Raw genomic sequence first — 26,697 nt, forward strand, 5'->3', positions numbered from 1 at the left:
TTGAGAACATAGAGCCTTCGCCACTGGACCACGAGAGAAGTCCCAAGGATATCTTCTTTCAAATATCTTTCTGTGCATTTAAAGCCACCCATCCACCAAATTAGAGATCACACTATATACACTGTTTTGCATTTAGTCTTTTCATTTATTGTATCTGGACTTTTCCATGTTAGTAGATGCAGACCTACCTTAAAAAAAAAAGAAGAAGAAGAAAGAAAGAAACAATACAGCGGTGTCCAATGTGAAAGGTAAAATTTTAAAACAGTCTCTATCCTTTCAAACAAAGTGTAGGAGAGCAGAGGCCAGGTGGCCCTGTGTTTACCTGACGACAGCCTATCTGTGTGCTCAAGGCATTCACGGTGGGGCTGCCTGGCCATACCGAACCCAGTCCATCACCTGCCACCTCCAACCCCGGGGAGGTTGGGCTGGTCTCCCTCTCACTGACCTCGCTGGGCAGCATCCAGCACAGAGACCCCTGCTCTCAGGGTTCTGCAGCAGGGATTACCAAGCATCGTGGTTGCCATGGTTACTGTGGACTGAGCAAGTCCCGGGTTTCAGAGAAAGGAGCGCCCAGAAAAGGGGAAAAAGGGAGGGTACGGGAGAGGACAAAGGGACGCGAGGTGAGAAGGCAGAAGGGCGTGCAGGAATGTGGGGGTCACCGGGGAGGTCAGGAAAGGCCTGGAGAGTGGGGAGGCAGGGGTAGAGGAGAGGGGGAAAGGGCATGGAAGGGAAGGGGTGCCTAGGGGGCTATGGGAAGGAGGAGGTGTGGGGGCAGTTCCGAGGCCCCAGATCCCTAGGCCCGTTTACCCGCCAGCGCTGCTGCCAGGCTCCGCCATCTCCAGTTGCTATGCGACGCCGTCAACATCCGGCGGGCAAGGACCACGCGCGGGGCTTGCGGGGCAGGCGGCCTTTGTGCCGTTTGTGTACACTAGAAACACAGAATATTTAACTCTGTAAATGTACTAAAGGATAAATACACATATTCTCCATCTCTAAGTCCGAACTCTACCCCGCCTGACTCAGTTCTGTAAAGCGACAACCGTGTCAACGTGTGTCCTGCCGGCCACTCTGGCGCCCCAGGGGCTCGCGCAGGGCATCCGGGAAGCCGGGGACATGGGACGGCCAAGTGTCCTGAGGATGGCAGGAAGAGGCGGGGGCGCGACGGCGTCCGGAGCCAGCCGCACCTTTGGGGACCAAGCCCCCGCCTAGTGCCTGCCTGTCCATCTCCAGACCTGGGGGGCTCAGTACCCCCTTCCCGGGGTTCTTGCGAAGAATTCATGGCGGGAGAGGGATGCCCTGTGGCCTCTTGGTGGGTGTTGTTCTCTTCCTATCTCAAAATAGGAAAAACAAAAGCAGAGGGTGAGACAGAGAGGGCGAGCGCGCACGTGGGACGTCCCAAGGGTCCTGCCTTCACTCCGGCGGCGCGGGGCTTCCCTCTAGGGCAAAGTCCCGGGGCCGGAGGCCCGGGCGGGCGGCGAGGCCCGGAATAGGAAGGGGGCGTCCGGGCCGAGGCCTGGGGTCGGAGAGCGGAAGGTGACTGGGGCAGTTCCGCGAAGCAGTTGGGGCCGGGTTGGTACTGGGGCTGGAGGGGGTGGGGTGGGCGGCGGGTCTGATTGGGCCGGGGGCCGGGTTGGGCTGGGGGGCGGGCCGGGGGCCGGGCCTCGCCGCGCGTCCCCGCCCCACCAAACCTCACTGGCGGCGGAGGCAGTGGCGGCGGAGGCGGCTCCGGGAGCCGGCGCAAATCCGGCCCCGGGTGCGGGACCCGGGTGGGTATCGGGGACCTGCCGGGGGCCGCGGGGGCGGGGCCCGAGGGGCCAGCGGGGTACCGGGCAGCGCCCCTCGGCGGGACGGGGTGGGGGCGCGCGGGGCGCGTGGGCCTGCAGCCGCGGGGCCCGGGAGGGGCCGGGGTCTGGCCGCAGCGCAGAGAGTGCGTGCAGGGCCAGAGCAGGAGTGGGGCGGCAGGATCACGCGGGGAGCTCTCTGGGGACCCCCTCCGCGGTGGGTTCTGGCTCCCCGGGCAGGGAGTGTGGGCCTAATTCGAGGAGACGCGGTCTCTGGCTGTCTGCATCTTTGGTCCGGAGAACTTGCGGTCTTTGTCTGGCTGGATCGTCAGAGCACGCGAATGAGAACTTGTAGGGGCCCGCCGTTTGCCGACACAGCCCCCAAAGTGTGTGTTTCACCCGCATGGGGCGCGTGCTTAACATTCCCGGCCTTGGGGTGGGTGGTCTGGCTGTTTAAGAGCCGCAGGTCATGAAACTCACACCCTTTAGGCCCGAGCTCTTCCTCTTGATCTTTTCTTAAATAATAATAAAAGAAAGGAAGAAAAAAATAGAAAGAGAAGAAAAAGGGAAAAGAAAAAAAAAATCGGCAATTTAAGATTTCTAAATATAACCTAAGGCACGCTGCCAGAAGCCATGAATCTTGAAATCCTGTTATTCCCACACTCGGAAGTTGGTGTCATATGTTGGCCGCAACCTAGTTCAGATTCTATTCAGAAACAGAAAACGGCATAATACGTTCACTTTCCTTCCCGTGAAGTTTGTTTTACTGCCTCCTCAAGTTCATAGGAGAAGCTGGCTTGGTTGGCCAGCCCCTGTGACTGGTCCCGCTGATCCTTCTTTACCACCTGCAGGCACCAGTTCCCATGTCTGTAAAGAGGGAACTGGTTCTCAAAATCCAGCCATGTGATGAAGCATATTATCAAAGGGCAGGGGGCAAAGGCCCAGATTGGAGAATTACTTTCTAAATCTGTCACAGATGGATTAGAGAACTTAAAAAAAAAAAAAAAATCTGTGTGTTTGTTTTGGAAATTCCCTACTAGAAACATCTATATTTAGTTGACTAGCAAACATTAAACAGTTTTAAGAACCAGAAAAACTTTTGCAAAGAAAAGATTACTAAAGTGAGGAAAGCCTGTTAGTATTAACTGTGAAACTCATTCACGGCCATGTGTTGTTGGTATCAGAAGGCTTATTCTCTGCTGAGTGCACTTGGCTTGTAGAGCGTTTGTGGCGAGCAGAGTCTCAGAATATGACTAAGGAAAGTTCTTATCAGCGAAAATTTTTAATCCTCCAGCCATGATGATCGTTATGTAAATAGATTCTGATTATCTTGTATGAATTAAACCCATAAAATCAGGAACTGAGGTGATCCCCATTTTACAGGTGGAAACACTGACACTTAAATTCCCGAAGTTCATGCATCCCGGAGTGACAGAAATACAGGCCTTGGGCCCAGAATGTTCCAACTCAGGAAAACCACTGTAACACCCTCCCCTCTTGCCCCTACCACTCACATGCACACACTCTCCCTGCCCTAGGGACTTAGAATAACATGGTTCACTCTGCCAGGTGATTCATAAACATTTGAGAGAGTGGGGACTAACCGATGTCACCACTAGCTGCTAATATCAATTCAGTTGAGTCTATAAAAAGCCCCCCAGGCCTCAGTGTAAAGGCATCTGAGATCATAGCCTCGCAGTTTGCAGAACCCTACCTACAACTGTGCTGGTCTCCTGGGCTCGGGTTTTGGGTAGCTCAGTGCATGGGTTTAAAACATGGCCTCCAAACATAGATTGCTGGATTTGAATACCAACCCAGTACATAGTACTGACTTAATGCTACTGTGCCTTGGTTTCTCCATCTGTAAAATGGGAGTAATACAACCTGTCACAAAGTTCTGTTGCAACAGTTATCTAAAGCACCTAGTACCTGGCTTATTCAAAGTCCCTGTTAATATAAGTGTTTAATTATTATTAATGACCATTGTTTGGATTTTTCACATTTAACTAGATTGGTAAAAATATTTGGTTTTGTTTTTTGGTTCCTTGTATATGTGGTCCATCAGGTAGAAAGCTGATCATAAGCAGAAGTGGAATTCTCCATTTAGATATATTTACAGTCTCTCTTTTTTTTTTTAGTTTTAAAATGTGGACATTTATTATTACAAAATCAACTGGCTTGATTGAAAAAGAACTGCTATATTTTAAAATAATACAAATACAAGTTAAAATAACTGTAAAACTGTGATTCTTTTGAGTTCAAAAAAGTGGTTACCCAGAGAAGAAATAAAACCTCCTTGTGTGCACAGTTGTTAAGTCATGTCCAACTCTTTGCAACCCCATGGACTGTAGCCTGCCAGGCTCCTCTGTCCATGGGATTTTCCAGGCACGAATACTGGAATGTGTTGCCATTTCCTTCCCCATAGATATATTTACACTCTCTATAATTTTGTGGGGTGCTGGGTCCCCCTGGGCTGACCAGGGTGACCAGGTTGCCTGGCAACGCAAATCTGGAGTAGAGATTTTAACTTGTCCCCCCACATCTGGCCGAGGGTCCCCAGTTTTCTCCACAGGCCTGAATCCTCTCCTATAAAGTTAGTGAATTAGCTTCATACAGCAGTACAGTTGGGGAGGATGACTTTAAACATGAAGGATTTGTAGCAGTGGAGGTTGGTTTTATTGGTGTACATTGTTATTGTACATTGTTCTGTTGTATTTGTATTAGATTGACGAATGTTGATGAGGCCATTGCACAAAGAAAGCACATAACTTCTCCCAGCCCACCCCCACCTCCTCGCAAATGACATAGGGAATCTTTTCCCACTCACTTCCGTGTTGGTGGTTTTGATACTAGCAACCACCCACGTGTCCTCTGGGCACTTGGTCTTGCATCTCTAATAAATCTGCTTTGATGAACTGCCTGATGCTGTGTGATCTGAGGCATGTCCTTTACTCCATCTTCTCAACCGATATAGCCATCCTCAGAGAGGAGAAATCAGGCATTTAAGACTTGTTTAAAAAAAAAGATCAAGTTCATCGTCTGCCTGCAGTAGCCTCAGGTGTATGGCTAGCACAAGGAAAGAACTGAAATAACCCAAATGCATTATCCAGTCTGAATGGCATGCACTTCTCTGCCTGAGCCTCCGACGGAGAGTCTTTCCCGGTGTTTAGAGCTGATGTACAAGATGAGGGGCCTGTATGGACTCACCTGACTGCATACAGAGATGTGGTAGTATCTTTCCCATGCTCTTTCTGGATTAGCTCCTATAGAAACCATCATCACCTGGGTGCATCCTGAGCCTGTGTCTGAACCTACTTGCACACTTTGGTGTTTGCTCTGGTTTTCCACTGAGTGACCCTGAATTCAAGTGGTTGGTAAATTGGTTGTTACACTTTCTGGCATTGGAATCAGAACAAAGGACATATCTATCAGGTGGCATTTGATACCTTTACGATTTTTCAACTTCTTCTTCTTCTTTTTTAATATTTATTTGGCTCTGCTGGGTCTTAGTTGCAGCATGTGGGATCTAGTTCTCTGATCAGGGATTGAACCCAGGCCCCCTGCATTAGGAACACAGAGTCTTAGCCACTGGACCACCAGGGAAGTCCTGGTTTTTCAGTTTCTGGAGCTAAAATGCTTTCCGTGAGCAAGATCAAGTGTGGTGCATTCCGGGGGTGTTGTCAGTATGTTTCCCCCCAGTTTGATTTCTGTTTTGTGGCACATTAGCTAGGACAGAGGAGCCTGGTAGGCTGAGGTCCACGGGGTCACTAAAAGTCGGACACGACTGAGTGACTTCACTTTCACTTTTCACTTTCATGCATTGGAGAAGGAAATGGCAACCCACTCCAGTGTTCTTGCCTGGAGAATCCCAGGGACAGGGGAGCCCGATGGGCTGCCGTCTATGGGGTCGCACAGAGTCGGTCACGACTGAAGCAACTTAGCAGCAGCAGCAGCAGCTACTCCTTTGCCACAGACACTGAGAACCTCTCTAGGTTAAAGTTTATAGGCACAACATAGAGGTCAGATGCCCCTCATCCACTTTGGGGTTGGTCAGTGGTTTCCTGGTTGGCTTTACCCTTTCCCTTGCTTTTTGGGTTTAGTCCTTTCTCAGTATGAATCCTGACCCACCTTTAAGTCTGTTTCTACTTGCAGGCCCCCCTTCCTTGGCACATTGGGGGAGGTGGTTTGGGGGTATTTTCTGTCCAGGGGCATGGGCAGCAGATGGTTTTTCTCTGGACAGGCAGAGGCTTTGGGGTTTTCCAAGGAGTGGGTGATCATCGAAGTGACAACTGGACAGTTGGGAGAGGAACGACAACCAAGCAGGCCACCAGATCTTCCCGCACCCTTGTTTCTTTAACTGTCTTCTCCAGTTACGGCCTCTTGAGGGTTCTTTTTCCTCATGGCAGTTGCCCCAAGGCCCCAGCTCTAGGATTTCTGCCCTAAACTTCGTTCTTTCGATTTAACTGCAAGTCGATTGTGTTGTCCTCACTTCCACACAGAGAGCCCCATGCACAGCAGCCCTATCTTTGGCCCACAGTCTTTTCCATGTTAATCCTGAATGCAAAATGCAAGTGCAGCAAATATATTTCTCTTCTGCAATGATCCCATAATTTGAACTTAAATGCAAATAAGAAGAGGGGTTATATCAGCTCCCAGGTGTCTTATCTGGGCAACGAGACTGAAGGATACCCAACTTCCCCAAGCTGTGCACTCCAAAGAAAGGGTTTCTGATCTGTAATATTTATATTACCCATTGAACCGCAAAACTGGATATTCCCAAAAAGACTGCAATGCATGTGCCTGGTTCTTGGAAGGTAGAGGAAACTGGGGCCTCTTGTGAGGTGTGTTAGCAGCAGATGTTTTATGAGAGGAAAACAACCCTTGTTTGCATGTGTCTGGCTCGTGTTTAAGATGGTATTACCTTGTCCCTGCTCTGTGTTGATTGGTCTTTGAGGGCAAAGCAGATGAACCAGTTTCTTCTGGTCATCTGGCAGGTGACCAGAGCTCAAGGCAGTTTGCTCCTGAGCAGTGTGATAGTGACAAGGTCGGGGAAAGAATCACCTGTGGGCTTTGCCACACAACACATCCCCCTAAGGGTTCATCGGCCCCATTCGCTACCTGCTTCCCCCTTGCTGCAATGGACAGCTGTCACAGTGGACATGGGCTGTGACAGGTATGCGGGAACTGCCAGATGACGAGCTGCCAGGACCACACTTGTCCTGTTGACCCAGGGTGGCCCTGCGGCGGGGGCATGGCACAGAACAGTGAATGGGAGAAGTCTGGGCAGAGCCTCTCTCCTACGGGCTCCAGGCGGCTCTGTTTCTTTCGTCTTCTTAGAAAGGTTCAGGAGGTGTTTGCACCTTTGCTTTATTTGTTTTCCATTTGAGAACTGATGCAGCCTCTTACACCAGCACGGGGGCTTCCCTGGTGGCTCAGCGGTGAAGAATCTGCCTGCAATGCAGGAGAGGCATTGGGTTGGGAAGATCCCCCTGGAGAAGGAAATGGCAACCTACTCCAATATTCTTGCCTGGGAAATCCCATGAACAGAGGAGCCTGGTGGGCTATAGTCCATGGGGTTGCAAAAGGGTTGGACACGATTTAGTGACTGAACTACCACCACCAGCAGCAGCAGCACCGGAACCAAGGCTCTGGCACTTGTCTGTGCACAGCTTTCCTCTGTCCTGTCCAGCTGGCACAGAGGCTGGGTCTCCCCTCTGCAACGTCTAGGCCCAGGTTCTCATCATATTGCTTAAAGGCTAGTTGCTCTGAATGGAAGTTTGATGGACAGTGGAGATGGAAAGCCCCCTGGAGAGTTAGAAGTCAGCTCTTTACAGTGTCCTTAATGTGATATGGTTGGCAGAAGAGCAGTCCCTAGATGTCCAGATGTTACTTCCTAGTTCTGGGAACTTGTGACTGTACTGGGTCACGTGGCAAAGGGGATTCAAGTTGCAGATGGAATTAAGGATGCCTATTGGCTAACTGTGATGTGGAGAGATTGTCCTGGATTATCCAGTGAAGCCGTGTCATCACAGGGTTCTTGAAAGTGGAAGACGGGGCCAGAGTCAATGTCAGAGCGATGCCCTTTGAGAAAGACTACACCTGCACTGCTGGCTTTGAAGGAGGAGGAAGGGGCCACGAGCCAAGGGATGTACGTGGATTCTAGCTGGAAAAGACAGGAGAATGGATTGTCCCCTGGAACTTCAGGAAGGAACCCAGCCCTGCTGACACCTGAGTTTAGCCCAGTGAGACCTGGGTTGACCTCTGGCCTCTGGAACTGCAAGATAATACACTGTATTGTTGTAAGTCTCTATTTTTGTTACAGTAGCCACGGAAAGTCAATGCACTGGGAATAGAAGTGCTTCATGAAGGAAGCAGGAGGGGAGACTTGTGCCTTTTCAAAAGGATGTCATTTCTGCATCTGTGTTTTGCTCATTTCTGTCTTTTTTGATGACTTTACCTCCCTATCTAGGAGGACTCTCGATGGATCTAAATCACTAAATCTTGGGAAATGAATTTGGGGTAATAGTTTCTTTTTTAAAAAAGAGTTCTTCAGGTTTATTTTGACTGTGCTGGGTCCTCATTGCTGTGCTTGGGCTTTCTCTAGTTGTGGCGAGTGGGGGCTACTCTTTGTTGCGATGCACGGGTTTCTCATTGCAACGACTTCTTTTATTGCAGAGCACGGGCTCTAGGCACACGGGCTTCAGTAGTTGTGGTTCATGGGCTTAGTTGCTCTGGGTCATGTGGGATTTTCCCAGACCAGGGATCAAACCCATGTCCCCTGCATTGGCAGGCAGATTCTTAACCACTGGGCCACCAGGGAAGGTAATAGATTCTTAACTTTACCCTGTAAATATTAACTAGAGGAGAGCCCCACCCCACCAGTGCCACGTGGAGTTACAAAAGCCTCGGTTCCTCTGGGCCAAGTGTCAGTGGCCACGTGGTTCCTGGGGAGGGAGGTGGGAACATGTGTGGTTAACAGCAGGCCTGCTGCTGCCCACTGGCTACAACCCAGCGTGGCGGGGCCAGTTCTGAACAGGACTGGGAGAGAAGAAATCTGCTATCCTTCCCAGGCCCCACCCTGCTTCTCTTGGGGCTGCTGCAGTTTCTGACATCTTTCTTCTATAGGTACCCTCTCTCCACTCTCCAGCCACCTCAAAACCTCTCTCCTCCTGGAAGCAAACTTGAGTTACCTTCATCACCAGTGTGACTTATTCCTGCAAGTCACAGAGGACCAAGAACAGTTCTCAAAGATGTTCTAATTCTTAAAGAGTTGCAGGTTAATAGGAGAGAATGACTCCCTAGTCGAGGAGTTTCTGCAGAGTCTTTTGTTTGATAAGTGTGTGTGTGTGTGTGTGTGTGTGTGTTTTCTGAGGAGAGGCCAAGTTGCTCTTTCCTTTCAAATTATACAATAGCCTATTTTGTAAAAAATGTGGTCCTACCCAGTGGTTTCTGATGGCTCAGAGCAGCACAAAATTCAACGTGTATTCATACATTGATCAGAGATAGTTAAAAGCCAGCACTGGCATTTTTATTTTATATCTTTTAAAATCATAGCCTTTTTTTTTTTTTTTTTTGCACACTGAAGCTAATGCACATTCCAGATCTTGGCCTGACTCCATTTCTGTATTCCTTGTGCCAACTGCCAGGTTGGCATCGCTCTCCTTTCCATCAACAAAAACATGGCATTTGGAACTCTACTGAAGATGGCCCTTCATAAAAGGAACTTCTCAGAGATGTCATGGACTCAGGAGCTTATAATCTAAGATCAAGAAAACTGATAAGAACATAACCATTTTAAAAGTAAAAATATTAAATGAATGCATTCAAGGAGAATGAGATTTTGTTTTGTTTTGTTTTTTTTAAATCGTTATCACGGTTCTACCTGGAGCTGTTTCTCTATCCACCCTTCATCTCTCAGGGTTTGGGGAGAGGATTTGCAGTATTGGTCAAAGTGCTTTGAGCATCTCAAGCTGCTTTTTTATTTCAATTAACAATCCTTAGTAGAGATGCAAAAAGTCAGATAGCTGTTTCTGACTATGGGCATCACTGGTTTTGTGTGTCTCAGGATCCTGCTGGTGGCGTTTTTAAATTGTATGAGAGGGTCCCCTTGTACAGGTCCTCTCTGTACACCCTCTCCAGGTCCCCACCTCTATCCGGATAAGGAGGAGAATCAGTCTGGCCCATAGAAAGACCCCAGATCTGTGAAGGGGACCTGGGTGTTCTGCTTGTTCCAGGTTCTGTAACTGGCAACCTTTCCAGAGCACAGTTTTCTGGTTTCCCAGTGGGGTGGGAATCTTTGTTCCCTGCAGGACTCTAGGTCCCAAAGATCCCAGGTGTAAACTGCTCTGCACATCTGCTCAAGAACTGTTCAAGGTCATACATCTTGTGGATTCAGGGACATTGGAAGATCTGTCATCGGGTTGCTTGGTCTTTGCCAGGCCCTGGCATTGCTCCTGGCAGCCTGCCCGCAATGCAGGGACCTGAGCTCCCTTTGTCACTGGCCTCAAGCTCTCTGTCCTTTTCTTTGCCTCCATCCACGCCATTCCACTTCAGCCTGGTCTCTTTGGCTGCAAGCTTCCTGGTCCCAGATGTCTTTTTTAAAAATTAATATATGTTATTTTTTTTAGGGTGGTACGGAGAATCCGTGCACCCTCTCCAGGTTCCACTAATATTACTATTTTTTCATTGTGATAAAGTACACACAGCAGATTTTGAATACTGAACACTTTGAAGCACATAGTTCTACAGCTTTAAACACATCCTCATCCTTGTGCGGCCGTCACCCCCATCCATCCCCAGGACTCTGCCCTCCCCTCCACCCGGGCCACTCCTCTGGCGAGCTTTCCTGCATACCTGCTCCTGCTCCCCTCAATGGCTCCTTCCAAACAGCCCCTGTCATCCCAGCCTGCGGTGCAGGGGTCAGGCCCTTAAATAGCTCTGTGTCCCTCCCTATCAGTCTCCTCCGTTTTATGGGTCCCTTGGAGGCATCAGCCCCGCTCTGGCCTGGCCGTGACCCTCTTCTTGGCCTGAGCTCCAGCCCTGATGTCTTTGAAGGATCGCCTCCACTCTCTCCTTCAGAGCCATGACCCTTGTGTAGTGCACCCCAGAAAAGTTCCAGCTGCCCCTCCTGTTGGCTGTGATGTGGACCCTGCTGTGGAGCAGTCATGTACCCTGGAGGAGACAGGGGGCCCCTCCCAGGCTGCCCCCCTGTCCCGGCTTGGCCCCAACCCCTGCCCTGCCCCCAGCCTGTTGAACCCTCTGGGGGCTCCCAGTTAGGACATAGCCTCAGGGTCAGGAGAGGATGACAAGTGTTCAGAGGGTGCCCATGGGAGCTGTAGGTGTGGCCTGAAGGTGGGATTGGCCCCAAGGCCAAGACCTTTCCTCTCTAAGGCCAATCGCTGAAGCCTGAGAGCCTGTGAGCAAAGGGGCTGGGAGAGGGATGTGATATAGGCTCCACCGGGAGACAGCTGGTCAGGGAAAGGAGGGGAGCAGGTGCTGGGGCAGGCCCTCCTCGTCCCCACCCTGCCACCGAACCCTCTTCCCAGTGCTCCCCCAGCCTCTGGCTTTCTAACTCCCCACCAAGCCTGTCGGAAGCCCAGGCCTGTGCTCCACTCCGGACACAGCTTCCCCTTCAATGGTCAACACAGAGGAAATGATTCCGGCAGTGAGCGCTGAAGGGCCACGACGGCCCGACCTTAGAAATCTAGGCGGTACAGAAGGGCCCACTTAACACTAGTACAGAAGGGCCCGCTGCTTCCCAGGGGTCTGGTCGGGTGGATCTAAGGACCCTAAGGGAGCTGGATGCTGCTGTGCACATGTGTGGCTTATCTGGGAAGCAGGAGCCACATGACTCTGACCATAAACCTTTCCACCATCCTGGGTTCATAGGGACACCCCCGAGGGACAGGCGGGGACACCAGGAGCTGCTCCCAGCCAGCCCACTGTTCATCAGGTCTCGTTGCCAGAGCAGTGGGCACTGAAGCCCAGGAGCCTCCTCGCAGGAGGTCTCTGAAGGCCATTCTCCAGGCCAGCTCCTTCCAGTTCGCATCCCTGGACACAGAGCTGCACGTTCCTCTAGTCTGGGTGACACATGGGCCCAAGCCATGTTTACTAACCCAGTGACAGGTGCTGGGCTGCAGGCGGGGGAGAGGCCTTCTGCAGTCTTGGATCCACCCAACACTCAACATCCAACTGGTGACAGACCAGAGGAGGCGGTGGGGGAAGGCTCCGGGCAGCCACGGACGTGTCATTAATTTGTGCTGATAACAGCACAGCCTGAGCGGCAGAGGGGCTGGTCTGCCTCCTGTCAGAGCCTGATTCTCTGCCTTCCTTGGGGGTTCAGGGGAGCAGTGAGTGAATGGTTCCCAGTCTCACATGGTGATGGTGGCACCTGGGCGCCCCCTCCCCCAGACCCACGGGGTCAGAGTGTAGGGATTTGCCCTCCGAGTTTCTTAAAGCCCCCTGGTTTGGAGAAGCACTGCATCAGGTCACCTTAGAGCCTCTGGACATCAGTGCTGTTCTGGCCGAGCCCTGCTTTTAGTGGCTCCGCTCGATTTGGGGCAACTGCACCCCAAGGGCGCTGTCCTGAGCTTTGGGTGGGGAGGGCCTCCATTCTCATCTGGGAGGTGGAGGCCTTTCAGCAACTGTGCTCTCTGGGATTCTTTTCCTTCCCTCTCTTCCGACAGGGTAGGGGTAAACTCAGATTTATGTTCACCAGCTGGAAGCCTCGGATAGAACTGCCAAATTAGGATGCTGCCAACTCAGATGGTGGGAGCAGAATAGAAATTCACACCAAGCAAGGAACCCAACCTCTGCAGACGTGTGTTGCCTGGCTTCCCCATGGTGGTCGGCCACCAGACACAAGCTGTGACTGTGGAGCTGGGGGCCCTATGTCATAGGCGATTGTCACTCGGCCTGGGCGCAGGTGAGGGGCCCCTGGCAGGCCCCGCTGGGTGTGAGGCATTCTGGACACATGGGCCTTGCCTTCTAAATAGCAACAAGCAGTCTCTTTCCACAGAAGCAAAATAAGGCAGTAAGGGGGATTCCAGGGGAAAGGACTGCAGGGGGTGGGGATGTGGGCAGGGAGGGCGTGTTTGGAGAGCTTGCTCTGGACTCCTTGCTTTGGCCCAAATGAGGAAGCTGTGGCTGGCAGATCCTGAGAAGGACTGCACTGGCTGGGTGCAGTCACCATGTCAGTTGCCTATGAGCAGAGCCTGGTTTACTGTACACCCGGGGGGCTGCCAGTCCCCACGGAGGAGAGGGGCTTCCATGATGGTTGGTGTGAAAGGCAGGCCATCAAGTTTCTGAAATTTACTGTAACAGTGGTGCTGCAGTGGAGTGGGGGTGGTTGCTGGGGAAAGAAGTTAACATGACCCTCCCCTTCCCCCATATCCCCCCTTCCCCCCATTTTTAAACATTTCTCATAAGATTGTGTATGACAAGTATCTGAGTTTTATTAAGCTGTAATTGATCTCCCTATTTCTTAAAATCAAACAATAGTATACAAAAAAAAAAAATAAAGGGAAATAGTGATAAAAACAATATAAACACTCATTCAATGAGTTGGTGAATGCGTGGCTTTTTCAGGTAAATGTATACTTTGAATTAGACTTTTTGAAATATCAGAAGTAGTTCATTGAAAATGGAACCATAAGAAAATTAGATGAAAATATAAGCCAACATTAATGGATTTTTGGCTTGGGAAGAATGATATAAAGTGTAAAATTGATAAAAAAGAAATCACTAAGGGAAAGTTACCATCAGTTTGCCTAGACGTTTAAAACGTCTGTATTTCTGATGTTGAAGCTGAAACACCAATACTTTGGCCACCTGATGCGAAGAGCTGACTCATTTGAAAAGACTCTGATGCTGGGAAAGATTGAGGGCGGGAGGAGAAGGGGACGACAGAGGACAAGATGGTTGAATGGCATCACCGACTCAATGGACATGGGTTTGGGTGGACTCTGGGAGTTGATGATGGACAGAGAGGCCTGGCGTGCTGTGGTTCATGGGGTCGCAAAGAGTCAGACATGACTGAGCAACTGAACTGAACTGAATGCGATTTAAAGGCAAACTAGGGAAAATATACAAACAGCAAAAGATTCAGATTAAGATCTTTGCTATATAAAGATTTCTTTCCTATTAATAAGGATTCTGACACCCCAGCAGAAATATTAGCAAAGTACACCAACAGACAATTCACAGGAAGAACACAAATGTTTAATACAAATAAGGCAACCCACTCAAGCAAACAGATTATCAGAAAACCATTTTGCAATGACCAAATTGGCAAAAAGTCAAATCTCTTAAAACTCTGATTTTTAGAAATCAGTGGATTTTTAGAAATCCACTGGACATTATATCAGTTTGGCCTCCCAAGGAAATAGGAATTCCAGAAATTAACCTAGGAAAACAGGATACAGATGAAGATTTCTGCATAAAAATGTGAAGTTTATTATTTAGGTAGCCACTATTTGGAAAACAAATATCTAGTGATGGTGGGTAGTTCAAGAATGGTGCATTCTTGTAATATATTTATAGATGTTAAGATGGAGGGTTGACATTTTGGATTTTTTAATTAATTAATAATGTGGTGTATTAGTTTTCTGTGACTGCCATAAAAAGTACCACAAACTGGGTGTCTTAAGCAACAGAAATCAATTTTCTTACAGTTTTAGAGTCAGGAAACCTGAGATTTTGAAGGGTTGGTTCCTTTTGAGGTCTCTCTCCTTGGCTTGTAGAGAATTGTCTTCATGTTCACACTACATTCTCCTTGTATACCTGTAACTATCTCCAAATTTTCTTTTTTTAAATGACACCAGGGACTTCCCTGGTCAACCAATGGTGAAGACTTCAAGATCCCAATGCAGGGGGCCTGGATTTGACCTCTGATCAAGGAACTAGATCCCACGTGCTGCAACTGAAGACCTTGCATGTGACAACTAAGACCTGGTGCAGCCAAGTAAATAAATATTTTTCAAAATAATAATAAAATAAAGGACACCAATCACTGGATTAAGGCCTACCCTAATAACCTAATTCTGACTTGATTATCTCTATATAGAAGCTACTTTCTTTTTTTTTTTTAAAGCTGAAAATTTTTTAATATTTCTGTCATTTCACAAAACATCTTTTGTTGACATTCTACAAATCATACCATCCAATAATGTTCTAATACTTTCTTCTTGTGAAGATAGTTTATATACCTTTTTGACTTCTGTAATATTTGTTATTTCGGGGAGATTTTTCAGAGGAAACTGATGACCTTCTACCTGAGATATTAGGTATTCTTGACTTATTTGTTTTTTACCCTCTTCAATATAAGCAATCAAAACTGAAGTATCATTTGCTGAGATACAATTGTTATTTGGGGAAAGATTGAAAATAACTTCAGTAGATAGAGTTCTTGTCTTCATTTTCCCCAGTTTGTAGAGGTGAACTGCTTTGTTTGTGGCCACAATTATCTGAAATGGATTAACAATCACTGTAGGGTTTATTAATGAGCCATCAATGGCACCTTCCATGGCCTTTTTTCTCAAGCCCGCAGCATTTTTTTACATCTTTAAATAACAGAAGGGTCACCCTGTATTCAGGGAATAGGTCCAGCTGATGTGTTAACTGCATTTCATAGATAAGCAGGATGCTACATCGCGTCCCCGTCCCTAGAAGCTACTTTCAAATAATGTTGAATTATGAAGTGTAGGGGCTTCCTTTGTGGCTCAAATGGTAAAGAATCTGCCTGCAATGCAGGAGACCTGGGTTTGATCCCAGGGGTCTGGAGAAGGGAATGGCATTGCACGCCAGTATTCTTGCCTGTAGAATTCCACAGACAGAGGAGCCTGGCGGGCTACAGTTCCTGGGGGTGCAGAGTTGGATACGACTAAGCAACTGGCGTGCACACACACACATGAAGTATGGGGGTGAGAATTTAACGTGAATTTTGAGGGGACACATTTTGGCTTATAACACGTGGAAAAATACATTATAACAGAAAGTAAGATATGATATAATTCCAGTAGGTGGTTTTGTTTTGTTAAGATAGACACAGAAGATAGTAGAAAATACACAGATATTTTTGGGTTGTGTGAGTTCAGGGACATGTGTTCTTTATATTGACACTTCTCTAAACACGTTTCATAATTAAAAAAAGAAAAAGCTTTAAAAAAATAGGTCAAGGAGTCTCCACTTCTAGTTTGAAAGAGAGCGGAGATTCGGAACCAGTTTTAATTGAGGCGAGATAGGTTCATGAAGAAACAAATACATTGAAAAAAATAAGTGAACATTGTCTGAAGAGAGTAAATATTCGTGGCTAATGTTTAACAGACGTGTGGAATCTACCAAGAAGCAGATTATCTCCCACCCTTGAACAGCCTTGGGGGTGGAGCTGGGGGATTGTCCTTGCTTACCCAGGTTGGGTGGGGGCGCCTAGGAGCCAGAACTCCAAGCACGGAGGACAAAGTTCTCACGTCCAGGTGTGTCCACTCACTGGGGTGTGCGGACTTGGGGTGTGCAGTACCTGTTTTCTCATTTGCAAAACTGTGCTGCTAGGACTTGCTTTCCAGGGCTGCAGTGGGATTCCACAGCCGATGTGGGGAAAATGCTATATTGTGAACACTTGTATTTTGGAATCCCCTTCAGAGCTTTCAGCAGATTCTTTTGATTACCCTCAACAGTGGCAAACCATCTTCACTTAAAGATGGTGTGGTTTTTAGAATCATATGAGTGTTGTTTGCAGCTCATTCTGGCAGTTAGTGCAATTAAACTAAGTATTAGTAATACCATTTGAGGCTCAGATGGAGGTGGGCCCCAGCCCTGCCCTAGTCTGGCCCACCTGGAGGCCACGGGCCCCAGGAGGCCACTAAGCACCTGGACCACGGCTGATCTGAACTAAGGTGTGCTTATGTTCAAAATATAAACCGGACTCTGGAGATGTAAAGAATGTAAAATAGCTCATCAGTAATTTTTTCATATTGATTACATGATAAAGTAATACTATTGGGGATATAGTGGCTTAACTAAAAACGTATTGTTAAAATGAATTTCCCTCATTTCTTTCTTTTTACTTTTTAAAAGTACAGCTACTTGGAAATTTAAAATTGCATATGAGGCCTCACATTGTATGTCTCCTGGGCAGTGCTGATCTGGAGAGGGGAATTCATTTTCTTATATGGCTCATTAACTGATTTTGTAATTCTGGAGTGATTCTTGAATTCTAAAAATATTCCAGATGAATGAAATGAAGTCATCATTAGAATTGGAATATAGCTTTATCAGGTGATTAATTGGAAAGAACACACATATTCTGATGTGTAGGTTCCAGTGTGATTTAAGTTTCGAATCTTGGTCAGATGTCGTGTGTTCAGACAGGAGAACTCGGTGGTTAAGACGGGGGAGATGCCCCCTCGACCTGGGGAGGCCAGAAGGCTTCCCCAAAAGTCAGCCTGGAGGGGATTTGGGTAGCGAGGAACAGCCCTGCCCTGAGTCCCCAGAAAGTGGTCTGAGCCAGGGGTTGGCCACGTGTAGCGCATGAACCAAATCCTGCCTTCTGCCTCTTTTGTACAGTGCACAGGCTAAGGCTGGTTCTGACATTTGTTTTTCATAATTTTATTTATTGATTTTATTTTTGGCTCTGCTGGGTCTTTGTTGCTGCAAGGGCATTTCTCTAGCTGCAGTGAGCGGGGTCTGCTCTCTAGTTGTGGTGCGTGGGCTTCTCGTTGTAGTGGCTTCTTTTGCTGTGGGACACGGGCTCTAGGGTGCTCGGGCTCCAGTAGTTGCAGCCTGTGGGCTCAGTAATTGTGGCTCCCAGGCTCCAGAGCACAGGCTCAGTAGTTGTGGCACACAGGCTTAGTTGCTCTGTGGCATTTTCCCAGATCAGGGATGGAACCCATGTCTCCTGCATTGGCAGGCAGACTCTTTATCACTGAGCCACCAGGGAAGCTTGGTTATGACATTTTAAATGATTGGAAAAAATTGAAGGGTTTTCCTGTGTGACATCGGAATTATATGGAACTGGCATGAGTGAAGTGCAAGTGTTAGTCTCTCAGTCATGTCTGACTCTTTGTGACCCCATGGACTGTAGCCCACCAGGCTTTTCTGTCCATGGAATTCTCCAGGCAAGAATATTTGAGTGGGTAGCCATTCCCTTCTCCAGGAAATCTTCCAAACCCAGGAATTGAACCTGGGTCTCCTGTATTGCAGGCAGACTCCTTACCATCTGAGCCACCAGGTAAGCAAACAGTCCGGTGGGAACAGTCACACCTGCCTGAGTACTGCCTACTTTCGCACGACAGGGAAGAGTTGAGTAGTCTCCACAGTGACCTTTGGGCCCACAGAGCCAAAAATATTTCCTGTCTGGTCCTTTACAGAGCCTGCTTACCATCGCTGGGGCTGAGGGGTCAACTTAATTCTGTAACCCACATTGAAAGTGGGGTCTCAGGCTTGATGGGTGCCCAAGAAGGGGTGGATTTGGGACCCTGGACATGGCCGAGATGGAGGGGCTTCTGTGGCTCAGGGATGAGAAGGCAAGGACCCCAGCTGGTCCTGGGTCCCCAGGGCTGGTGATTGTCAAAGTCATCCTGCCCTTAGGAACCTCAGCAATGACAGAGAAGAGAGTGGTGGATTTCTCTAGGTAAAGGTGCAGGGATGGGAAAGGTGGCTCCGGGGGCCCCCCATGGAACTGTGTTTGGGAGAGTTAGTAGCCCCGGACACGACTGGAAATATGCAGGTAGAGGAGAGATCGGAGCAAGGGGGCTCAGAGGGGCAACCAGAGAGGCATAAGGGGCTGAGGATCCAGCCTTCAGCCACCCGGTCCCAAGACATTGAAGGAAATTAGCGCCGAGACCACCCCTTCCCTGCTGAGCCAGATGGCCCCCTAGTCCCTTCCCTCTGCCCCAAGAAAATGTCCAAGCACTGGACACAAAGAGAACTCCATTTAGGGAACATCCTAAATCAGCCCTGGATTTAGGGGTAAGTGTACAAAATGCAGAAAGTACGAAGAACAATATAATTTACCCTGAGAACCTCCTCCAGCTGACAATTAAAAAAATTTTTATTATGGTAAAATATACATGACATAGGGAATTCCCTGGTGGTTAGGACTCTGTGGTCTTAACCATTTTCAAGTGATAGTTCAGCGGCACTAGGGACATTTGGGTCCATGTTGTGCAGCCATTACCAGCATCCATTTCCATAGCTTCTTCATCTTCCCAAACAGTAACTCTCCCCATTAAACACTAACTCCCCAGCCCTCACCCAGCCCTGGGCACCCACCCTTCTATTCTCTGTCTGTATGAGTTTGACTGTCCCAGGTACCTAATGTCAATGCAATATTTGTCCTTCTGTGACTGGCTGGTTTCACTGAGTATGTCCTCAGGTTCCATCTACATTGTAGCAGGTGTCAGAATTTCTCTCCTGAAGGCTCAGTAATACCCCATCATATGGACAGACTCTGTTTTGTTTATCTATTCCCAGTCAATGACTTTATCATATTGGCTTCAAGTCGTTTCTGTTTCTTTCTCTGAGAATTGGAATTTCACCCCATCTGCGACATTCCCATTCCAGCCACCTCGCCCTTCAAGGCTGGCCTGCACCCTGCCCAGAGTGGCCTGGGTCTCAGACATCTATGATCTCTGACCAGGAACCAGCTTTCCACACATCTGTTCATTTATACAGGCGACATCATGCCCATGGTAGGCACTCCCAGCTTGGTAGGCAGCCCTCATGGGCCCCATGGACAGGAACATTTGGTTGGTCCACATAGCTGCTGCCTGGGCTTCTGTTTCATTTTTGCTGGAATTAACATTGCTTTTTGCCAGTGTATCAGGTGTTGGGTTTTCATTTCATGTTCTCAGTCCTTCCGTTTCCTCTTCTGTGAATCGCCTGTTTTTTCTGTTGGGATATTGCTCCTTTTTGCAGGGAGTCTTTAGGAGTAGGAGTTCTGTATATATTCTCAAGTTGATCGTTTGATTCCTAGTTTATTTTTTTTAAAGAATGAGTTGGGTGTTAATTCAAGTCCTTCACCTATCCCTTGTGACTCCTTCCCAGCAGAGGTGGCCAGCATGTGTTAGGACAAGAGGCTGGGCTTTGGGATGATGACACATGGGTCAGGTGAGGATGGAGAAGACCTGGAGGGGTGGGAAGGAAGACAGAGAACCAGGACATTCCCTGGGAAGCAGAGGGCTGAGAACCTTAGGAAGGAAGGGACACAGTGGTGAACCCTAAGCAAAGAGAAAGCCTGGAGGTTTCCCTGGTGGCTCAGATGGTAAAGAATCCACCTGCAATGCAGGAGACCTGGGTTTGACCCCTGGGTTGGGAAGATCTCCTGGAGGAGGGCCTGGCAACCCACTCCAGTATCCTTGCTTGAACTGTGGTGTTGGAGAAGACTCTTGAGGGTCCCTTGGACAGCAAGGATATCAAACCAGTCAATCCTAAAGGAAATCAGTCCTGAATATTCATTGGAAGGGCTAATGCTGAAGCTGAAACTCCAATACTTTGGCTGCCTGATGTGAAGAACTGACTCATTAGAAAAGACCCTGATGCTGGGAAAAATTGAAGGCAGGAGGAGAAGGGGATGACAGAGGATGAGATGGTCGAATGGCATCACCAACTCAAGGAATATGAGTTTGAGCATGCTCCGGGAGTTGGTGATGGACAGGGAAGCCTGGTGTGCTGCAGTCCATGGGGTTGCAAAGAGTTGGACATGACTGAGCGACTGAACTGCTGTGGGAACAGGTTCCTCTAGACTGGTCCTTTTGTAGGAGGTGCACACTTTGGGCTTGTGGGATCTTAGTTTTCAACCAGAGATTGAACCTGGGCCTACAGCAGTGAAAGTGCCCGTTTCTAACCACTTCACTGCCAGGGAATTCCCTAGACTGGTTCTTAACAGGGTGATTTTGCCTTCGAAGGATATTTGCAATGCTGGAGACATTTTTGGTTGTCATAGTGGAAAGGGGTGCTAGTGGAATCTGGTGAGTCGAGGCCACGGATGCTGTAAAACACCCTACAAGGCACAGGACAGCCACCACCACTAAGAATGGCCCAGCCCTGAGTGTCCGTAGGGCCACAGTTGAGAACCCATTTCCTCTGTATGGCCTTGTGCTAGCAGGACCCCTTCTGTGGTTGCACAGCTTCCGTTTGCAGCTTACCTGTGTGGGACACAATGCTGCCCCAGGGATGCCCTGTCCAAGTTGATGACCTTGGGCCATGCCTGTCCTCTCTCTTCCTCCCCTAGGCAGGTCTGGAAGAGCCCCACCTGGGCCCAAGTGTGCGGAGGATGGAAACACTGCCCCGACAATGTCTCTGGGCCGCCTCCTTCGCCGGGCCTCCTCCAAAGCCTCGGACTTCCTGACCCTCACCCCGGGTGGTGGCGGCGGCGGCGGCGGGCCCCCCACCGTCCTGGATGGGGAGATCATCTACTCCAAGAACAATGTCTGCGTGCACCCGCCAGAGGGGCTGCAGGGGCTGGGGGAACACCACCCAGGTGAGCCCAGCGCGGGGAACCTGGGGTCACGGGCTGGGAGAAGAAGGCTTGGGGTGACAGGCCCAGGGAGAGCTGGCTGATCTCTCTGAAGTTAGTAAGCTTCTGTGTCACTTTCCCATTTGCCCTAATTTCCCCATCTGGGAAGCACATCACTGACCTTTGACTCACAGAGGGGAGGCAGGACGGTCGAAGGGGAATTAGCTGTGTTTGCAATGGAAGAGGGCATTCGTGCATACAGGGCTGCTGAGAGAGGGCTGCTGGGAGGCGGGAGCCCCCGACTGCAGGGAGGGAAGCGGGGCATCATCTTCTTCAGGAAGCTGCCTGGTGGGGGGATTCCCCCAGGCCCCCTTAAGTGTGTGCGGGAACACAGCCCTCAGTTCAGGCTTGGTTGTTTCATCCCTTCCTGCAGCCCAGAGGGTGGGATGAGGACCTAGCAGGTTGTGAAGTGGGATGCTGAGGACATGGAAATCATTGATCCTGTGCACCCTTTGTGCTTAAATCCACTGTTTTGAAATGGGGGAAGGAAGCTCTCAGCCTCTGCACAAATGGAGATGGAGGGTCCTTTCCTGACTCTCCGCACCAGAGCCTGGAGTTATCCTGGGCTGTTCGAGAGACACTACAGCCTGTGGCTCTCCTGAGTCCCAGGAGTGGGTAACTTTTCCTGTGGTGACAGTGACTTTGCTATCTTTTCCCAAGCTGCAGAGAAAGAGACTGCGTTTTTTCCAGGGCTCCAGTTGTATTCTGAGCCCCCAAACAGCAAGCTCTCCTGTGCACGAAGTGGGTGGGCACAGATTCTCTTTGCAGGAGTGTCACTAACTGTGACTCTTCTTGGGCAGGGAGCTTAACTCTCCGGAAGTATTCTTGTCCTTCTGCCTTGATAAGCATATCTTTACAGTGGACAGTTAGCTACAGATTTAGAGTCACCAGACCCTCCAGGTTCTAAAGCAGGAGAGCTGACTTCCAGTCCCAGCTCCTTCCTGGGTTATAAGGACCCTGAGCCTTCTCCAGGGGACATCACAGCCCCGTCCAAAGCCCCCACAGATAGGTCAGGTGGGAAGCCCTGAACAGGTCTTGGAAGCAGATTCTGAACTGTGAGGGTGGGGGATTCCAGGGTCCTGGTCCCTGAACTGTGCTCTAGAAGGCTGAGTGGAGTGTTGCCTTGCCCCTGTGGATGCCTGACCATGGGCCCAAATTCCAAGGACTCAGGGAGCCAGGAGCAGAGGTCCTAGGCCTGAGTCTGAGGGTGTTGCATGTTCTGGGCATAAAGCAAAAATAAAAGCTGCAGCCTTTGAAGGGCTTCTGGTATCATCCTTGCCTGATGGGAGGCAAGGGAGGGGGGGCCAGAGGTCTCAGGCTCCCTTCCCAACCCAAAGCCATGTGGAGACACTTGACCTCACCTGAATGTTATGCTTCTGGACAACTGGTTGACAACCCCTGAGTTCCCTGCTGTTTTGGAAGTGGGAGCTGGGCTAAGGATTCTGGGTTGAGTCAGAGCCCTGGGGCATGAAAGGGGCCCCAGCTCCTGCCCCAGGGGCTTCTCAGAGACCCAGAGGCCTGAGAACCTGGGTGCCATAGGCCTAAGAGTTAGGACATCCCCAAATGGCAGGTGTCTCATGAGGAAAGGCCACCTTTCTCCCAAACTGAGCATTCAGGGGCCCTAAGAGGCCACCCATGTGCCGCTGGCCTCAGAGAACTGCTCTTCTCTTCTTTGTCAGCAATCCAGGACATGACATTGAAGATGGCCCTCCTTCCGACAAGCAGTTTTAAAGAAGAGATGCTAAGAAGCCTCAGCCAACAGGGAAAGGCCCAAATGCCACTCATCTTGGATTTATCTTTTGTGTGACGTAGTGATAAAGTCTGCAGCCTGAGTCCCTCCTAAGATTGTGATGAAGCCGGTGGCATTTCTGGGTCCCTGGGCGCCTCCCCAGCCACCTGGGCTCATCCAGACCGGGAGGCTGATGGAGGCAGGGGAGCCCCGGGGCCCCTAGAGTGGTGGACAGGGTGGGGCTCTGAATAAGAGGAAGAGGGAAGGCACAGGGTATCCTGCTACTTGAGGGCTCGCCCCCGGATCTGCTCAGTGTGTGTGCTTAGAAAATGCCCTCGACTCTTGTTCATCCTGAGTTCAACTGTATCCCTTGGGGTGCCTTGTTAGGGCTGGGCTGCACAGCCCCACGGTTTTCTCGCCTGGGTGTGGTTCTGGGAAGAAACCAGCTAGAGGCACTTGGTGCACGGCCCTCCCTAACCATCTGTGCTCCTGACCCCTCATAGGCTACCTGTGCTTGTACATGGAGAAGGATGAACTGCTGGGGGCCACCCTCATCCTCGCGTGGGTCCCCAACTCCCGGATCCAGAAGCAGGACGAGGAGGCGCTGCGCTATATCACCCCCGAGAGTTCCCCCGTGCGCAAGGCACCCCGCCCTCGGGGCCGGCGCACCCAGAGCTCAGGGGCCCCCCACCAGCCGTCCCCCACGGAGCCCAGGTCCACCCTGATCCCCAGAGATGAGGACATCCTGGTGGTGGCCCAGAGCATCCGAGACACCGAGTGCGTCAGCCCTTCGCCCGAGGATGGGGAGAAGCTGGCCCCGGGCTTGGGGACAGACGGCCCCCTCCCAGCCTTGCCACCGGCCCATAGCGACTCAGGAATCTTGTCAGCGGTCAGTTCGCAAGACGGAACGGAAGAGGGCCGGGAGCCCCGACCCGAGGTGGGCGAGGAGGAGGGTTCCTTGGAGCTGTCAGCCGAGGGTGTGAGCAGGGCCAGTTCCTTCGACTCGGACTCAGAGGCCTTCTCTTCACCTTTCTGCCTCTCGCCTATCAGCGCCGCCCTTGCTGAGAGCAGCAGCTCTGTGTTCCTGGAGAGCGAGAGCGGGTGAGTTCCCCACTGCCCCCTGCGTCTCTGGGGCCAAGAGCAAGGGCCTGTGTCCCCGCTCTGCTCACTGAGCACGGAGGACGCCTGCATCCCATTGCGCGGGCACCAGAGTGCCTTCACTTCATGCCACCCCAGGGGGTTGTGAAGGACACGCAGCCCGGGCTGGGGGGCTGGGAGTTCCCTCCCCCTTCTCTCCCCTTCCCTAGGACTAAACCTTCCCAGCCAAGTCTGACTAGCCCTGTACACCAGTCCAGACCCCCCGGGGCCAGGCCTCAGCATCCTGGTGCCTTCTGTGCTCATCACTGGAGGGACTGAGATGGTCCGTCAGGCAAACTCAGGGAGGCCGGGGTGGCGGCAGAAGGCTTGTGGGGGAGGCCTGGTCCCCAGCCAGGCTCCGTGCTCTGCCTGGGGCCAAGCCAGGCACGGGGCTGGCCCGCCAGAGGGGCCCTTAGCCTTTCTACTTCTCACACCCTCAAGCTGTAAGAGGCTGGAACGCAGCCCCAGGGGGAAGTTGGCAGCATTTACTGTACAGCCGAGAGCCCAGGGGGACCAGATGCCTGGGCACATTAGCGGGCTCACTTTCCTTGCCACACACACAGGGGCTGGGAGGAGCAGCAGTGAGATGTTGCCTGAAGGGGGAGGGTTATCATAGTGTCACATGGCGTCGTTGTTAGGGGGCCTCGGGGCCTCCCAGAGGTGGGTGCGCACAAGGCTCATGAACCACAGGCTTGGGCTAACTCAGAGCAGCCGGGGCAGGCGTGGGACTTGTACGGCCCCTTCTCATGCTTGGCTGTGGTCCGTGTTCTCATGAATTTCCAGGCTAATGATGGTGATGACAGTAAGTGCTGACGTTAGTCAGTCAGCATGTAATTCCTGAGCTCATGATGTGAGCTGGGCATGTGATCAGTGTGGATGTCTGAGTTTTGCCTGGGTGCAGGGCATGTAGGCCATGGATTAATTCTTTTTAGGCTCACAAGAACCCCACACCCTGTGAGGTAGGTGCTCACATCACCCTCTGTGTATTGAAGGGAGAAGCGAGGCTCAGAGAGGTTAAGGAACTTGCTGGAGGTCACCCAGCCAGTTCAAGAGCTGAGCCAGATTTGAACCCTGCTGGGTTTACAACAGACCTAGAGCAATAAGATCACAGGAACTGATGTGAGAAAAGGAACAGGAGGGAGGAATGTGGAGCGCTTTGCTGCTTTCAGAGGGAAGGAATTTGGGACGAACTCTTTGCTGTTTTCTTCCCCAGTAAGATGTGGTCCACTAAAGCCCAAGGGTGAACTGATGACATCCTTCTCGTGGACTGAAGGGTGCATGTAGGGGTGAGGTCAGCTGCAGCCAACGACTCCAGGGCCCCACGAGGTTCCCTGAGCCTTGCGCCTGTTCCCCACTAGGGAACCAGGCTCAGGAGGAAACTTGAAGCCCTGCCTGAGTCCCGCCTCCAGTGGGGCTCTGTCAGAGCTCCCCCTGCTGGTGTCATGCTGCCAGTCACTCCCCATCAGCCCTTCTCAGCCACTTTCTGTCTCTGTGGATTGCCTGTTCTGGACATTTCACATCAATGGGATCATGCAACTTGTGTCCTTTCGTGTCTGCCTCCTTTCTGAGCACAATGTTCTCAAGGTCCATCCAAGCGTGTCAGGACTCCATTCATTTTTATGACTGGCTAATACTCCACTCCAGTATTCTTGCCTGGAAAACCCCTGGACAGAGGAGCCTGGCAGGCTACAGTCCATGGGGTCGCAAAGATTTGGACACGACTGAGCCACTTCACTTCACTTCAATACTCCCAGCAATTTTCACCTCCTGTTGGATTTGGGAACTACGTGCAGACTCCTAACCTGAAGCTGGGTGCCATCTGTCAGGTGTGGGAGTTTGGCTGTCCTGTCATGAGTCCTTTTTGTGGTCATGCTTTGGAAACCCAAGTTACATCTTCCAGACCCCGGTTCCACCCAATTTAGTTTAAGGTTCATGTTTCTGCTTAGAGCTGCAGGGCATGCTCAGAAGGAATACTGTAGTGTTGTGAGGGAGATCCCTCCCTCGCCGTGGAGCCTCAACAATGCCATATTGCTTGCTTTTCTGGCTCAGTCTGTCCAGTTCCGCCAAGGCTTTGGGCTGGGGCAGGATCTCCATGAGTGAGGTCCCCCTCCTTGCCTCCAAGGAGCATGTGCTTCAGTCAGGGGCTGATGTGAAAACAGGCTGTTTTTGAGATGCAATGTGAGAGGTATTACATGGAGGCATCCTGGTTCCTGACCCAGCCATGCTTGACAGGTCGCTGGAGGTTTAAAAAAAAGAAAAAAGCAGCTATGGATTTCAAGAGGGACTGGGTGGGCCCTGGGCTCTGCATTTTCTGCCAGGCTGCTCCTGCTTCTTTGCTCCTGGAGTTGAGCTGCAATTTTGTCTCCCCACCACATTCGAGACCTGAAAGCAAAGCTGGTGTGTCTCCACTCCCTCCTGCCCCCCACCCCATTACAGCTCCCACCCAGTGATGGGCCTGGAAATCTGGACTAAATGGTCAGTAGTGCTGGGTGCTATAGAGCAAGGCTTCCCAGCCCAGTGAAAAATGAGAATGCCCC

General features: G+C 50.5%; 3 protein-coding genes across 8 annotated transcripts in view; 1 reads left to right on the plus strand and 2 right to left on the minus strand.

The window, feature by feature from the left end:
- The window catches only part of CCDC40 (coiled-coil domain containing 40), a 43,506-nt gene extending 42,619 nt beyond the window's left edge, over positions 1–887 (minus strand). Inside the window, exon 1 of the mRNA XM_061141265.1 lies at positions 808–887. Within this exon, the coding sequence (XP_060997248.1) occupies positions 808–836 (29 nt within the window). The 5' untranslated portion in view covers positions 837–887. The remainder of the gene's footprint in view (positions 1–807) is intronic.
- An 808-nt stretch (positions 888–1,695) lies between these two features.
- TBC1D16 (TBC1 domain family member 16) overlaps positions 1,696–26,697 on the plus strand; it is a 90,624-nt gene continuing 65,622 nt past the window's right edge. For 3 of the 6 annotated variants that reach the window (XM_061144612.1, XM_061144617.1, XM_061144616.1), the window contains exons 1-4: positions 1,696–1,766; positions 14,603–14,742; positions 21,010–21,258; positions 23,527–24,124. In XM_061144612.1, coding sequence (XP_061000595.1) covers positions 21,072–21,258; positions 23,527–24,124 — 785 coding nt within the window. In that variant the 5' untranslated portion in view covers positions 1,696–1,766; positions 14,603–14,742; positions 21,010–21,071. The remainder of the gene's footprint in view (positions 1,767–14,602; positions 14,743–21,009; positions 21,259–23,526; positions 24,125–26,697) is intronic. The other 3 variants (XM_061144615.1, XM_061144613.1, XM_061144614.1) reach the window with 3 other exon arrangements.
- LOC133057731 (EKC/KEOPS complex subunit TPRKB-like) lies at positions 14,864–15,404 on the minus strand. Its single transcript, XM_061144618.1, has 2 exons — positions 15,364–15,404; positions 14,864–15,263 (listed from the first exon to the last, which is right to left on the minus strand). The coding sequence occupies exons 1-2, from the start codon at positions 15,402–15,404 to the stop codon at positions 14,900–14,902; spliced, it is 405 nt and encodes a 134-aa protein (XP_061000601.1). The 3' UTR covers positions 14,864–14,899.

Source organism: Dama dama, chromosome 5 (assembly GCF_033118175.1).
Source record: "Dama dama isolate Ldn47 chromosome 5, ASM3311817v1, whole genome shotgun sequence".
Classification (NCBI taxonomy): Eukaryota; Metazoa; Chordata; class Mammalia; order Artiodactyla; family Cervidae; genus Dama; species Dama dama.

Excerpts from the sequence above, each read along its gene's own strand:
- LOC133057731 (XM_061144618.1), bottom strand. The coding sequence starts at position 15,404 with ATGCAGTTAACACATCAGCTGGACCTATTCCCTGAATACAG. Across the intron at positions 15,264-15,363 it reads GACCTATTCCCTGAATACAG|GATTGTTAATCCATTTCAGA; the intron begins GGTGACCCTTCT and ends AAACCCTACAGT.